General features: G+C 63.8%; 1 protein-coding gene across 1 annotated transcript; it reads left to right on the top strand.

The window, feature by feature from the left end:
• The first annotated feature begins 472 nt into the window (after window positions 1-472).
• Window positions 473-14,772, top strand: SNRNP70 (small nuclear ribonucleoprotein U1 subunit 70). The gene is made up of 10 exons (XM_082299806.1): window positions 473-536; window positions 1,265-1,422; window positions 2,987-3,049; window positions 3,396-3,450; window positions 3,597-3,661; window positions 4,151-4,213; window positions 5,458-5,539; window positions 12,320-12,421; window positions 13,429-13,516; window positions 14,131-14,772. Exons 2-10 carry the CDS (start codon window positions 1,276-1,278, stop codon window positions 14,765-14,767), a joined length of 1,302 nt encoding a protein of 433 aa, XP_082155932.1. The 5' UTR covers window positions 473-536; window positions 1,265-1,275; the 3' UTR covers window positions 14,768-14,772.

Genomic DNA, 14,772 nt, shown 5'->3' with positions numbered 1-14,772 from the left:
AGGTGACGCCCTGGTTACTGGGGGGGGGGAGTTGTCAGCTCGGTTGTCATGGGAACGACACCATGTGCCCCCCCCCCCCCCCGGCGTGTCGCCGCGGTTACCATGGCAACGAGCCGGGTGTACCCCCCCCCCCCCGGCGTGCTACCGCGGTTACCATGGCAACGAGCCGGGTGTACCCTCCCCCCTTCCCCCCCCGTTGCTATGGGGAGGACACACACAGAGAGAGAGGATGTCCGCGGTTGCCATGGGAACCCTGGTTGCTACGCCGAGGCCCCGCCCCCGTTGCCATGGGGGCGCGGCGGAGGGGGGCGTGGTCACCCCGTTGCTATGACCAAGCCCCGCCCCCAGCAACGCAGGGCCACGCCCCCTCTTTTACAAAACCACGCCCCCTTTTAACCCCGCCCCTCCCCGGAGCCGTTACCGCCTCCTCCCCGTGCTCCCACTTCCGCTTTGGCGCCACTTCCGGCGGCGCCGCGGCGGCCGCGCATGCGCGGGGGGAGGCGCGCGCGGAGCGGCCGGGCCGGAGGGAGCGCGGGGTCCGTGAGGGCCGGGGGGGGGCGGCCTGAGGGGCCCGAGGGGGTCCGGGGGGATCCCGGGGGCAAAACGGGCCGGGAAACGCCGGGGGAGGGAGCGCGGAGAGGCCCGGACGGGCGGGGGGGTCTGGGGTGGGTCTGTGAGGGTGCGGGGGAGGGGCCGGTGTGGGGTTACGGGGCCCTGAGGGTGTGTGGGGGGGGAGGTTTGGGGGGGATTTGGGGGTTCCGGGAGAGTCTCGGGGTGGTTGTGGGGGTTGGGGGGGGGCCCGGTTGGGGTTTTTGGGGTCCGGGAGTGTCTGGGGGGGGGGGGGGGGGTTGGGTTTGGGGAGGGGTCGCAGGTGGGGTTGTGGGGTGGAGTGTGGGGTCCGGGGGGTCTGGGGTGGGGTTTTGGGGGTCCTAGGTGGGGTTTGGGGGCTCTGGGGGGGTTCCGGTGTGGGGTTATCAGGTGCCGTGTGGGGTTTTGGGACTCCGGGGTGGGGTTTGGGGCTCTGCCGGGATCCAGGGTGGGGTTATGGGGTGCAGGGTGGGGTTTTGGGGGCTCTGGGGTGGGGTTTTGGGGGTCCTAGGTTGGGTTTTGGGGCTCTGGGGTGGGGTTTGGGGGCTCTGAGGGGGTCCAGGGTGGGGTTAAGCAGCTGCAGCGAGGGCGGATTTGGGGGATTTTTGGACGGGTGGTGTTCAGGGTGATTTCAGGGGGGTCCTGACCCGGCTTGTGGCCCCCTCCCCCTCCCCAGAGCCCCTCAGGATGACGCAGTTCCTGCCCCCCAACCTTTTGGCCCTTTTTGCTCCCCGGGACCCCATCCCGTACCTGCCTCCCCTCGAGAAGTTACCCCACGAGAAGCACCACAACCAACCCTACAGCGGCATCGCGCCCTACATCCGCGAGTTCGAGGTACCCCCGCACCCCAAAACCGCCCTGGAACCCCCAAACCCCACACCAAAACCCCCCTGGAGCCCCCAAAACCCCCCTGGAACCCCCAAACCCCACACCAAAACCCCCCTGGAGCCCCCAAAACCCCCCTGGAACCCCCAAACCCCACACCAAAACCCCCCTGGAACCCCCAAAACACCCCTGGAACCCCCAAACCCCACACCAAAACCCCCCTGGAACCCCCAAAACCCCCCTGGAACCCCCAAACCCCCCTGGAACCCCCAAAACCCCACACCAAAACCCCCCTGGAACCCCCAAAACCCCACACCAAAATCCCCCTGGAGCCCCCAAAACCCCCCTGGAACCCCCAAACCCCCCTGGAACCCCCAAAACCCCACACAGACCTTCCCAAAAGCCTCAAAACCGCCCCGGAACCCCCAAAACCCCACACCAAAACCCCCCCGGAACCCCCAAAATCCCCCTGGAACCCCCAAAACCACCCCTGGCACCCCCAAAACCCCTTTCTAGAACCCCAAAACCCTACACAGACCTTCCCAAGAGCCCCAAAATCCCCCAAAACCCCACACAGACCTTCCCAAGAGCCCCAAACCCCCCCTGGAACCTGCAAACCCCCACACCAAAACCCCCCTGGAGCCCCCAAAACCCCCCTGGAACCCCAAAAATCCCTTTCTAGAACCCGAGAACCCCACACAGACCCTCCCAAGAGCCCCAAAATGTCCCAAAACCCCACACAGACCTTCCCAAGAGCCCCGAAATCCCCCAAAACCCGACATCAAAACCCTCCCTGGAACCTCCAAACCTCCACACAAACCCGCCCAAGACCCCCAAAATCTCTCGGAACCCCAAAGAAAACCCCCCTGGACACCCAAAACCCCCCTGGAACCCCCAAAACCCCACAGAGACTTTCCCAAGAGCCCCAAAAATCCCCCAAACTCCCCCCTGGAGCCCCCAAACTCCTCCCTAGAACCCTAAAACCTCACACAGACCCTCCCAAGAGCCCCAAAATCCCCCAAAACCCCCCCTGGAACCCCCAAAACCCCCCCTGGAGCCCCCCAAATCCTCTCAGTGACCCCCAAAACTCCTCAATGACCCCCTAAAACCCTCAAGGATCCCTTCGAACCCCCTCAGTGACCCCCAAAACCCCTCAGTGACCCCCAAAACCCTCCAGGACCCCCTCAAAACCCCTCAGTGACCCCCCCAAACCCCGTGAATGACCCCCAAATCCCTTCAATGACCCCCCCAAACCTCCTGGGTGACCCCCAAACCCCCTCAATGACCCCCCCCAAACCCTCCAGGATCCCCCCAAAACCCCTCAGTGACCCCCAAAACCCCTCAGTGACCCCCAAAACCCCTCAGTGACCCCCCCAAACCCCCTCAGTGACCCCCCAAACCCCCTCAGTGACCCCCCAAACCCCCTCAGTGACCCCCAAATCCCCTAAGTGACCCCCCAAACCCCCTCAGTGACCCCCAAACCCCCCGAGTGACCCCCCAAACCCCCTCAGTGACCCCCAAACCCCCTCAGTGACCCCCAAACCGCCTGTTGACCCCTCCCCGTGCCCCCCAGGACCCCCGCGATGCCCCCCCGCCGACGCGCGCCGAGACGCGCGAGGAGCGCATGGAGCGCAAGGTACGTCCAGAACCCCCCCAAAAACGGGCAAAACCCCCCCAAAATGGGGTCTGACCCTCCCCAGGGGGGGCTCATCCCCTCCCCACGGGCTGGGGGGGTCCCCAAAACTGGCACCGAGGGGGTGTCACCCCCCCCTTCCCTTCCCCTTCCCCTCCTCCATCCCGAATTTCAGCTGCTCTGGATTTGGGGGGGGGGGTCTCCCTGCATTGTGCCCCTCCCCCAGTAGGATTTTTTTTTTTTATTTTTGGGGGGGGGGTCTCCACTGGATTTTGGGGTCTGGGGACCCCCTGAGGTCACCCCACCCCCCATTTTTTGGTGGCTTTGCCCCCCTCCCCTCCCCCAACAGCGGCGGGAGAAGATCGAGCGGAGGCAGCAGGAGGTGGAGTCCGAGCTCAAGCTCTGTAAGTTTGGGGGGGTCCCAGGGGGGTTTGGGGGGGGTCCCAGGAGGGTTTTGGGGGGTCCCACAGAATTTGGGGATCCCATAGAGTTGGGGGGATCCCCGTTTTTTCCTCTGACCCCCCCTTTTTTCCTCTTTTCTTCCTCCCAGGGGACCCCCACAACGACCCCAACGCTCAAGGAGACGCCTTCAAAACCCTGTTCGTGGCCAGAGTGGTGAGTGCTCCCCTTCCCCCCCCCCCCCAAATTTTGGGAGGTTCCCAACGATTTTTGGGGTCTTTTCCCCATTTTTGGGGTGTCTGGAGGGTTCCCCAAATCCACGTGGATCCCCTTAATTGGGGTTTCTGCCCTCCCCCAATCTGTGGGATCGCTCTTTCATCCATGGAGATCCTCCTGAATTTGGGGGTTGGTTGTGGTTTGTGGCGGTTTCTCCAAATATTTTGGGTTTTTTGGGGGTTCTTCCTAATATTTGGGTTTTCTCCAATCTTTGGGGTCCCCCCCAATCCATGGGGGGGTCCTCATTAATCAATGGGGGATCCTCTCAATCGTTGCTGTCTCCCTCCCCCCGATCCTCGAGGGTTTTCCCAATCTTTGGGGTTTCCCCTGATATTCCAGGATCCCCCAAATCTGGGATCGTTTGGGGTCATTTGGGGTCTTCCACCCCCCTCATTTCTTCTCCCTCCCTTCTCCTCCTCCAATTCCCAGAATTACGACACGACGGAGTCGAAGCTGCGCCGGGAGTTTGAGGTTTACGGCCCCATCAAGAGGGTGAGTGTGGGGGGGCACCCCAAAAATGACCACTGACCACTGTCCGGAGGGTCACAGCTGACCACTGACCACTGTCCAGAGGGGTCACTCCTCAAAAAACACCCCCCTGAGCACTGGCCACTGTCCGGGGGGGTCACAACTGACCCCTCACACCCCCCTGACCACTGTCCAGGGGAGTCACCCCCAAAAACACCCACTGACCACTGTCCGGGGGGGTCACCCCCAAAAACACCCCCTGAGTGCTGACCACTGTCCAGGGGGGTCACAACTGACCCCTCACACCCCCCTGACTACTGTCTGGGGGGGTCACTGGCAAAAAAAAACACCCGCTGACCACTGACCACTGTCCAGGGGAGTCACCCCCAAAAACACCCGCTGACCACTGTCCAGAGGGGTCACCCCTCATAAAACACACCCGCTGACCACTGTCCAGGGGAGTCACCCCCAAAAACACCCCCTGAGCTCTGACCACTGTCCAGGGGGGTCACCCCTAAAAACACTCCCTGAGTGCTGACTACTGTCCAGGGGGGTCACAGCTGACCACTGGCCTCTGTCTGGGGGGGTCACACTTGTCCCCTCACACCCCACTGACCACTGCCTGCTGTCTGGGGGGGTCACACCTGACCCCTCACACCCCCTGCCCGCTGTCCGGGGGGGTCCCACCTGACCCCTCACACCCCACTGACCACTGTCCAGGGCGGTCTCACCTGACCCCTCACACCCCACTGACCACTGTCCAGGGCGGTCCCACCTGACCCCTCACACCCCACTGACCACTGCCCGCTGTCTGGGGGGGTCTCACCTGACCCCTCACACCCCCTGCCCGCTGTCCAGGGCGGTCACACCTGACCCCTCACACCCCCTGCCCACTGTCCAGGGCGGTCTCACCTGACCCCTCACACCCCACTGACCACTGCCCATTGTCCAGGGCGGTCACACCTGACCCCTCACACCCCCTGCCCGCTGTCCGGGGGGGTCCCACCTGACCCCTCACACCCCACTGACCACTGCCCGCTGTCTCGGGGGGTCACACCTGACCCCTCACACCCCCTGCCCGCTGTCTGGGCGGTCACACCTGCCCACTGCCCATTGTCCAGGGCAGTCTCACCTGACCCCTCACACCCCCTGCCCGCTGTCCGGGGGGGTCACACCTGACCCCTCACACCCCCTGCCCGCTGTCCGGGGGGGTCCCACCCACCCCCCAGCCCCGTGTCGGGGGGTCACCGCGTGCCCCTCCCCCGCAGATCTACATGGTGTACAACAAGCGCTCGGGGAAGCCGCGCGGTTACGCCTTCATCGAGTACGAGCACGAGCGGGACATGCACTGTGAGTACCCCCTGACCCCCCCCGCCCCCCAAACTGCCCCCAGCCCCCCCAGCTCGCATGTCTGACCTCCCACCCACCCCCCACCCACACCTTGGGGGGCCCCGCGGCCCCCCCCGGGCTGGGCGCCAGGTAAGTACCGGGGCGAGCGGGCAGTGGCCGAGCGAGGCTTCGGGGTGGTCAAGGTGTAGGTGGCCGAGGCTGTTGGTGGTCAAGGTGAAGGTGACCGAGGGTACAGGAAGCCAAGGCTACCAGTGGTCAAGGCGCAGGTGGAAAGGATTCAGGTGGCCAGGACTGTTGAGTGGCCAAACTACAGGTGGACAGGGCTATCAGTGGTCAAGGTGTAGGTGGCCACGGTGTAGGTGGCCAAACTGCAGGTGGACAGGGCTACCAGTGGTCAAGGTGTAGGTGGCCGAGTTCGCAGGCGATCAGGGCTACACGTGGCCGGACTATACGTGGACAGGGCTACGGGTGGCCCAGTTTTAGGTAGCCAAGGCTACCAATGGCCAAGGTAACAAGGATTACGGGTGGCCAAGCTGTAGGTAGCCAGGGCTACAGGTGGCCGGAGCACAGGTCACTGCCCAACTACAGCTGGTGGCCAAGGCTGCGGCTGGCCAAGGCTATGGGCAGAGGGACAGCTGGTGGCCGAGGTTCCGGGTAGCCGAGGTACGAGCAGAGCTACAGTCGGTGGCCGAGACGACACGTGGTGGCCAAAGTAGGGGTGGAGCTGCACTTGGTGGCCGAGGCTCCAGGTAGCCAAGGCTCCGGTTGGCCAATGGTATGGTTGACCAAGGCTACTGTTGGCCAAGCTGAGCTTTGGCCAGCGGTGCTGTTGTCCAGGCTAGGATTGGTGAAGGCTCCCATTGGCCGAGACTCCAGGTAGCCACGCTACAGGCAACCACTATGGTTGGCCAAGGCTCCGGGTAGTCAGGCTGCAGCTGGCCAAGGGTATGGTTGGCCAAGGCTGTGGGTAGAGCTACCATTGGTCAAGGCTACCGTTGGCCAAGTGTCCGGTTGCCCAAATTTTCCATTGGCCAAGTGCCCAGTTGGCAAAGTTTCCCACTGGACAAGTGTCCAGTTGCCCAAATTTTCCATTGGTCAAGTGCCCAGTTGACCAAATTTCCCATTGGCCAAGTGTCGAGTTGACCAAGTCTTCAGCTGGCCAAGCCTGTGGGTAGAGCTTCCATTGGCCAACTGTCCGGTTGCCCAAATTTTCTATTGGCCAAGTGCCCAGTTGACCGAATGTCCCATTGGCCAAGTGTCCAGTTGGCCAATCTTTCTGTTGGCCAAGTGTCCAGGTGCCCAAGTTTTCAGTTGGCCAAGGCTGTGGGTAGAGCTCCCATTGGCCATCTGTCCGGTTGCCCAAATGTCCCATTGGCCAAGTGTCCAGTTGACCAAATTTTCCATTGGCCAAGCCTGTGGCTAGACCTTCCATTGGCCAAGTGTCCAGTTGCCCAACTCTTCAGTTGGCCAAGGCTGTGGGTAGACCTTCCATTGGCCAACTGTCCGGTTGCCCAAATGTCCCATTGGCCAAGCCTCCAGTTGACTGAACTTTCCATTGGCCAAATCTCCAGTTTCCCAAGCCTGTGGCTAGACCTTCCATTGGCCAAGCGTCCGGTTGCCCAAATTATCTATTGGCCAAGTGTCCAGTTGACCGAATGTCCCATTGGCCAAGTGCCCTGTTGGCCGAGCCTGTGGCTAGACCTTCCATTGGCCGAGCGTCGAGTTGACCAAACTTTCTGTTGGCCAAGTGCCCAGTTGGCCGAGCCTGTGGGTAGACCTTCCATTGGCCAAGTGTCTGGTTGACCAAACTCTCCGTTGGCCAAGTGTCTGGTTGACCAAATATCCCATTGGCCAAGCCTCCAGTTGACCAAACTCTCCATTGGCCAAATCTCCAGTTGGCCAAACCTGTGGCTAGACCTCCTATTGGCCAAGTGTCCACTTGCCCAAATTTCCCATTGGCCAAGCCTCCAGTTGACCAAATTTCCCATTGGCCAAGTGTCCAGTTGACCAAGTCTTCAGTTGGTCAAGCCTGTGGCCAGACCTTCCATTGGCCAAGTGTCCAGTTGAACAAATTTCCCATTGGCCAAGCGTACAGATGGCCAAGTCTTCAGTTGGCCAAGGCTGTGGCTAGACCTTCCATTGGCCAAGTCGCCAGTTGACCAAATTTTCTGTTGGCCAAGTGTCCCGTTGGCCAAGGCTGTGGGTTGAGCTCCCATTGGCGAAGTGTCCGGTTGCCCACATTCCCCAGTGGCCAAGCCTCCAGTTGACCAAGTCTTCAGTTGGCCAAGCCTGTGGCTAGACCGCCCATTGGCCAACTGTCCGGTTGCCCCAATTTCCCATTGGCCAAGCTTCCAGTTGCCCAAACTCTCCATTGGCCAAGTGTCCAGTTGACCAGGTCTTCAGTTGGCCAAGCCTGTGGCCACACCTTCCATTGGCCAAGTGTCTGGTTGACCAAACTCCATTGGCCAAGTGTCCAGTTGCCCAAATTCCCCACTGGCCAAATTGCCCGTTGCCCAAGCCTATGGCTAGACCTCCCATTGGCCAAGCGTCCAGTTGACCAAACTCTCTATTGGCCAAGCTTCCAGTTGACCAAGTCTTCAGTTGGCCAAGGCTGTGGGTAGACATTCCGTTGGCCAAGCGTCCAGTTGCCCAAATTCCCCACTGGCCAAGCCTCCAGTTGACCAAGCCTGTGGCTAGACCTCCCATTGGCCAAGTGTCCACTTGCCCAAATTTCCCACTGGCCAAGTGTCCAGTTGACCAAATTTCCCATTGGCCAAGCATCCAGTTGACCAAAGTCTCCACTGGCCAAGTGTCCGGTTGCCCAAACTCTCCATTGGCCAAGTGTCCAGTTGCCCAAATTCCCCACTGGCCAAGCCTCCAGTTGACCAAACTCTCCATTGGCCAAGTCTTCAGTTGGCCAAGCCTGTGGCTGGACCTCCCATTGGCCAAGTGTCCACTTGCCCAAATTTCCCATTGGCCAAGCCTCAGTTGCCCAAACTCTCCACTGGCCAAGTGTCCAGTTGGCCAAGTCTATGGGTAGAGTTCCCATTGGCCAAGCGTCCAGTTGACCAAACTCTCCATTGGCCAAGTGTCCCGTTGCCCAAATTCCCCACTGGCCAAGCCTCCAGTTGACCAAACTCTCCACTGGCCAAGTGTCCAGTTGGCCAAGCCTGTGGGTAGAGCTCCAATTGGCCAAGTGTCCAGTTGCCCAAATTCCTCACTGGCCAAGCCTCCAGTTGACCAAACTCTCCACTGGCCAAGTGTCCAGTTGGCCAAGCCTGTGGGTAGAGCTCCAATTGGCCAAGTGTCCAGTTGCCCAAATTCCCCACTGGCCAACCCTCCAGTTGACCAACCTCTCCACTGGCCAACCCTCCACTTGCCCAATTCCCCACTGGCCAACCCTCCACTTGCCCATTTCCCCCCTGGCCAACCCTCCACTTGCCCAAGCCTGCAGCCACCCCCTCCCCATTGGCCAACCTCCCCTTGTCCCACCCTCCGTCTGTAGCCAACCCCCCCCCATTGCTCACGGCTACCTGCGGACCGCCCGTTGTCGCCTCGAGCTGCCGTTGGCCGACCCCTCCGGCCGCCGTTGACCGCGGGGCCCGCGCGCGTCGTGCGGCGCCGCTCTCCGTCTCTTGTCCGTGTGTCCCCCCGTGCCCCCCTCCCCTCGGGACGGGCGATGCCGGGGGGCGCTCCCGGCTCCGCGCGTGCGGTCTGGTGGGTGGAAGGACGGACGGACGGACGCCCGTGGCCGGCCGCGGTTGTATTAACTCTGTTTTATTGTCACTGCAGCCACCTTTGAGATGGCTTTTGCCACTGCTGGCTTGCAGCTGCTCCCAATGCTCCCCCCTCCACACCTCAGTGTATGGTTGGTATAAGGGTTTGTATCCTGGTAAGACACGTTTATAAAAAAAAAACCCCCCCCCCCCACCACCCAAAAAACGACAACGACAACGCCACACACAAACAACACCCCCACCCCACCCCCCACCCCACCCACCCACCCATCCCCCCACCCGCCGTGAGGATGGGGGAAGGGTCTGATGGGGGAGGGGAGCCCCCATCCCCTCCCCCCTCGGCTCCTCCCTGCTCCTCCCCAGCCCCACCCCCACCCCCCCCCAAAATGAGGGCAGTGGAGGAGTTTGGGTTGGGGGAGGGGGTTTTAAATTTGGGGAGGGGGAGGGGGGGGGTGGAAAACACCCCCCCCCCCCCACCCACCCACCCGCCCATCCCCCCCCACCGCTCACAGCCGGGCCTGGCCGGGCTGGGGGCGTTGGGGATGGACCCCCGCCCCTCCCCCACCCTTAATTAACGCTCCCCGAGGATTCTCTGCCCTCCCCCACCCCGCCCTTAATTTAGGGACCCACCCCCACCCCCGTGTTTTGGGGAGGGGGCTCCTCGCAGCGCCCCCCCCCCCCCCCCCCCCCCATTTATCCCCTTCCCGGTGTGGGCAGGGAGCGAATCCCACCCGGAATTCCCGAATTTTCCACCCCTCCCCGCCCCCCCCCCCCCCCAGCCTCAGTCTCCGCTGAGGTGGGGGCACGTGACCCTTCCCCCCCCCACCCCCCCACTCCAAATTTTGGGGAGGGGGCCCCTCAAGGAGCCCCCCCCGACCCCCCTCGGTGTGGGGGTGCCAAGGCAGGACCCCCCCCCCCCCCAGGTGCCCCCCCCGTGTTTGTTCTGCCCGAGGAGGAGGAGGAGGAGGAGGAGGAGGAAGGGGGTGGAGGAGGGGCCCAAGCGCCCCCTCCCCACGTGGGTCCCGGGGGGTGGGGTGCCCATGGCATCCCCCCCCCCCCCCCCAAATATTTTGGGGACCCCCCCGCCAGGAGCCTGGATGTTCGTGTAGGGCCGACAGCTCGCTGGGGGGGGAGGGGCAGCTCCCTTAGCGGGGGGGGGGGGAGAGGGGTCGGAGCGACCCCTCCCCCCAATCCCAGCGACCGCGGGGGGGGGGAGGGGAGGGGGGGGGTGCGGAGTGTGGGGGGGGGGGTCAAAGTGGCGTTTTGGGGAGGGGGGAGGGGGCCCAGCCGCCCCCCACCCCCCCTTTCCCCCACCCCCAACGCGCTGTGGGAGAGGGGGGGGAGGGGCGGGGTGGGGGTCTCTGAGGGGTGGGGGGGGTGCGTGGTTTTTTTTTTTTGGGGGGGGTGGGGAGGGGTCGAGGGGGGAGGGGCGAGGTAGGACGGGTCTCAGGTAAGGCCCCAGCGCCTGTCCAGGACCGGCTTCGTCTGGAGGGGCCCCTCCCCCCGCTTTTGGGGGAGGGGGGGGGGACACGGACCCGGCCCCCCCCCCCCCCACCGCACCCAGGACTCGCACGGGAGAGTTGGGGGGGGGGGTGGGGGAGGGGGTGGGGGATGGGATTTGGGGTGGGGGCGGGGCGGTGGGGAGGGGGTGGGGGTTGAAAGGTGATGGGGGGGGGGCTGCGTCCAGCGGGCGGTGCCTCGTTAAAAAGGGGGGGGGGGCTGCTCCCCCTCCCCCATCCCCAAAAATGAGGACTGGGTGGGGGAGGGGTGTGTGAGAGTGGGGGGGGGGCACTGCGGGTAAGGCAGCCCCCCCCCGATCCAAACTGAGGTGGGGAGGGGTCGTTAAAGAGGTAAAGGAGGAGACCCCCCCCCAAAATGAGGTGTGGAGGGGGGGGTCAGGCTGCAGGTGAAGGGGGTGAAACACCCCCCCCCCCAAAAATGAGGTGTTGGGGGGGGTCAGTACAAATTAAGGGGGGGCCCCCCCCCCCAAAATAATGAAGTTGATGGGGGGGGGGGGTGTGGCAATAATCAGGTAAAGGAGGTGACCCCCCCCAAAAATAAGGTGGGGGGGGGTCAACAGGTTCAGGGTACAACCCCCCCCCCCAAAAAACAACAATTAGGACGGGGGGGGGGCAGTGTACAGGTAAAGGAGGTGACCCCCCCCCCAAAAAAACCTGAGGATTGTGGGGGGGGGGTCCCTAAAAAGGATCAGGGGTGACCCCCCCCAAAAAAAACCCCGAGGATGGGGGGGGGGGGGTCGATAAAGAGGATCAGGGGTGACCCCCCCCCAAAAAAACCCCGAGGATGGGGGGGGGTCGATAAACAGGATCAGGGGTGACCCCCCCCCGAAAAAAAAGCCGAGGACGGGGGGGGGGGTCCCTAAAAAGGATCAGGGGTGACCCCCCCCAAAAAAACCCCGAGGATTGGGGGGGGGGTCGATAAACAGGATCAGGGGTGACCCCCCCCCGAAAAAAAAGCCGAGGACGGGGGGGGGGTCCCCCTAAAAAGGATCAGGGGTGACACCCCCCCCCCCAAAATAAGGGGGGTGTGTGTGAGGGGGGGGGTCAATCTGCAGGTGGACGTGGTGACCCCCCCCCAAAAATCAACCCCGAGCTCGGGGGGGGGGGGGGGGGGGGGGTGGGTGGGTTGTGTGTGTGCCCCCCCCCAAAATTGCGTGGCGTTGGTTTAGGGGGGGTTAATTTATTTTATTTATTTTTTTTGGGGGGGGGGTCTCTCAATCCCTAACCCACCTTTCCTTTCCAGCCGTGCCCTTTTTTTCGGGGGGGGGGGGAGGGGCGCCACCCCTTTAAGCCTCCCCCCCTCCCCCAAACCCCCTTGGGGGGGCGATTTTAGGATGGAATTCTGATTTTTTTTTGGGGGGGGGTGGGAGGGTGTGATTTTTTTTGGGGGGGGGGGATGGAAAGAGGAGGAGGAGGGGGGAGGGGCGGGCTGAGCCGGCCCCGCTGTGGCTGATCCACCCCTCCCCCCCCCCCAATTTTTCCCCCTCCCCCCACCTTGGGGACCCCCCCCCGATATTTTCCAGCCGCCTACAAACACGCGGACGGCAAAAAAATCGACGGGCGCCGGGTGCTGGTGGACGTGGAACGGGGCAGGACCGTCAAGGGCTGGCGGCCCCGGCGCTTGGGTGAGACCCCTCCCCAAATTCAAACCCCCCCTCCCCCCCAAAAAAAAAAAGAAATCCCGGGGGTCTTTTTTGCCCTCAAACCAACACGATCGACCCCAATTCGGGCCTTTTTTGCCCTCAAAACGGGGTTGGTTTGTGAGTTTCGGGGTGCGTTCGGTGCTTCCTTCTCTCCCTCTTGGAGTTTTGGGGGTTTTCTCTCAATTTTAGGGAGTTTCGATGGGGTCTCCCCCACATCCCCCGGCTCTAAATTTAGGGGGTTTTGTGTCCTCTGAAGAATTTCACCCCGAATTTGGGGGGTTTGTGGGGTTTTTTTTAGTGTAAATTGGCAAAAAAAAGGGTGGGCCTTGAATTTGGGGAGGGGGCGCGTCCTTAGAAAGGGCGTCCCCCAAATTTGGGGGGGGGGGGGGGGGGTGTGTCTTTCTCCCCTCCCTCCCCCCCCTAAATGGGTGCCACCCCAATTTCGGGGTTTTCCCCTTTCTGCCCCAAAACTGGGGTGTCCCCCCTGGTCTGGGGGGGTCTCTTTGTGAAAGTTTTGGGGTCAGTTTTGGGACCCCCTGACCCCCCAATGTCCGGCCAGGGGGCGGTTTGGGGGGGATCAGTTTGGGGTCAGTTTGGGGTCAGTTTTGGGGTCAGTTTGGGACCCCCTGACCCCCCAATGTCCGGCCAGGGGGCGGTTTGGGGGGGTCAGTTTGGGGTCAGTTTGGGGTCAGTTTGGGGTCAGTTTTGGGGTCACTTTTGGCACCCCTGACCCCCCCGATGTCCGGCCAGGGGGCGGTTTGGGGGGGATCAGTTTGGGGTCAGTTTTGGGGTCACTTTTGGCACCCCTGACCCCCCCGATGTCCGGCCAGGGGGCGGTTTGGGGGGGATCAGTTTGGGGTCAGTTTTGGGGTCACTTTTGGCACCCCTGACCCCCCCGATGTCCGGCCAGGGGGCGGTTTGGGGGGGATCAGTTTGGGGTCAGTTTTGGGGTCACTTTTGGCACCCCTGACCCCCCGATGTCCGGCCAGGGGGCGGTTTGGGGGGCACCCGGCGCGGCGGTGCCGACGTCAACATCCGGCACTCGGGGAGGGACGACACCTCCCGCTACGACGAGCGGTGAGTGCGGGGTCCTGGGGGGCTTTGGGACCCCTGGGATGGGCTTTGGGACCTCTTTGGGACCCCCTGTGTCACCTTTGGGACCCCTGGGAGACCTCTAGGACCCCCTTGGGAACTCCTGGAGTGGGTCAGGGACCCCTGGACACCTTTGGGACCCCCTAGAATGGGTCAGGGACCCCTGGAGTGGGTCAGGGACCCCCTTGGGACCCCCGAGACACCTCAGGGACCCCCACTGTCACCTCAGGGACCCCTAGAATGGGTCAGGGACCCCTGGAGTGGGTCAGGGACACCCACTGCTGCCTCAGGGACCCCTGGAGTGGGTCAGGGACCCCCTTGTACCCCCCTGGAGTGGGTCAGGAACCCCCACTGCCGCCTCAGGGACCCCCTAGAATGGGTCAGGGACCCCCTTGGGTCCCCCTGGAGGGGGTCAGGGACCCCTGGAGTGGGTCAGGAACCCCCTTGGGACCCCCGAGACACCTCAGGGACCCCCACTGTCACCTCAGGGACCCCCTTGTACCCCCCTGGAGTGGGGCAGGGACCCCCACTGTCACCTCAGGGACCCCTAGAATGGGTCAGGGACCCCCACTGCCGCCTCACCGCCGCATCCCCCGCAGGGACCGCGAGCGGGAGCGGGAGCGGGACCGCCGGGAGCGTTCCCGGGAGCGGGACCGGCGCCGTTCGCGTTCCCGGGAGCGGCGGCGACGGACGCGGAGCCGCGAGAAGGACGAGCGGGAGCGCAAACGCGGCGGGAGCCGCGACCGCAGCAAGGACCGAGACCGAGACCGAGACCGCAAGCGCCGCTCCCGCTCCCGAGAGCGAAAACGCGACCGCGACCGCGACAAGAAGGACGAGGGGCCTTTGGAACCGCTGGAACCCCCCGAGGAGCTGGGAGGGGGCGGCGGCGGCGAGCCCGGAGCCTCGGAGGGGCTGGCGGGGGACGCGGCCGAGAAACGCGAGCGGGAGCGGGAGCGGCGCCGCGGGCACCGGGAACGGGAGCGGCGGCGGGAGCGGGAGCGGGAGCGGGAGCACAAACGGGAGCGGGAGCGGCGCGACGAGAGAGCCCCGGGCAGCGGCGGAGCCGGGGGCGGCCCCGGCAGCGGAGGAGCTCCCGGCGGGATGGGCGCGGCCGAGGGGGCCGATGGTGGCCCCGGGGCGGATCCGGAGCTGTTCCTGCCTCCCGAGGGGATGGCGGCCCCCGATGGCTACTTGGGGGTTGAGAATGGCTACCTGCTGGAGCCGCCGCTGGAGTGAGTGAG

Source organism: Coloeus monedula (genome assembly GCF_965178545.1).
Source record: "Coloeus monedula genome assembly, chromosome: 34".
Taxonomy (NCBI): Eukaryota; Metazoa; Chordata; class Aves; order Passeriformes; family Corvidae; genus Coloeus; species Coloeus monedula.
The sequence above is the reverse complement of the archived record's forward strand: the minus strand, read 5'-3'. Positions and strand labels throughout refer to the sequence as shown.

Bases quoted from the DNA above. Each gene is read 5' to 3' on its own strand.
- SNRNP70 (XM_082299806.1), top strand. From the start codon at position 1,276: ATGACGCAGTTCCTGCCCCCCAACCTTTTGGCCCTTTTTGCTCCCCGG. The intron at 3,050-3,395 runs GTACGTCCAGAA...CTCCCCCAACAG, and splicing joins AGGAGCGCATGGAGCGCAAG to CGGCGGGAGAAGATCGAGCG. The intron at 3,662-4,150 runs GTGAGTGCTCCC...TCCAATTCCCAG, and splicing joins CCCTGTTCGTGGCCAGAGTG to AATTACGACACGACGGAGTC.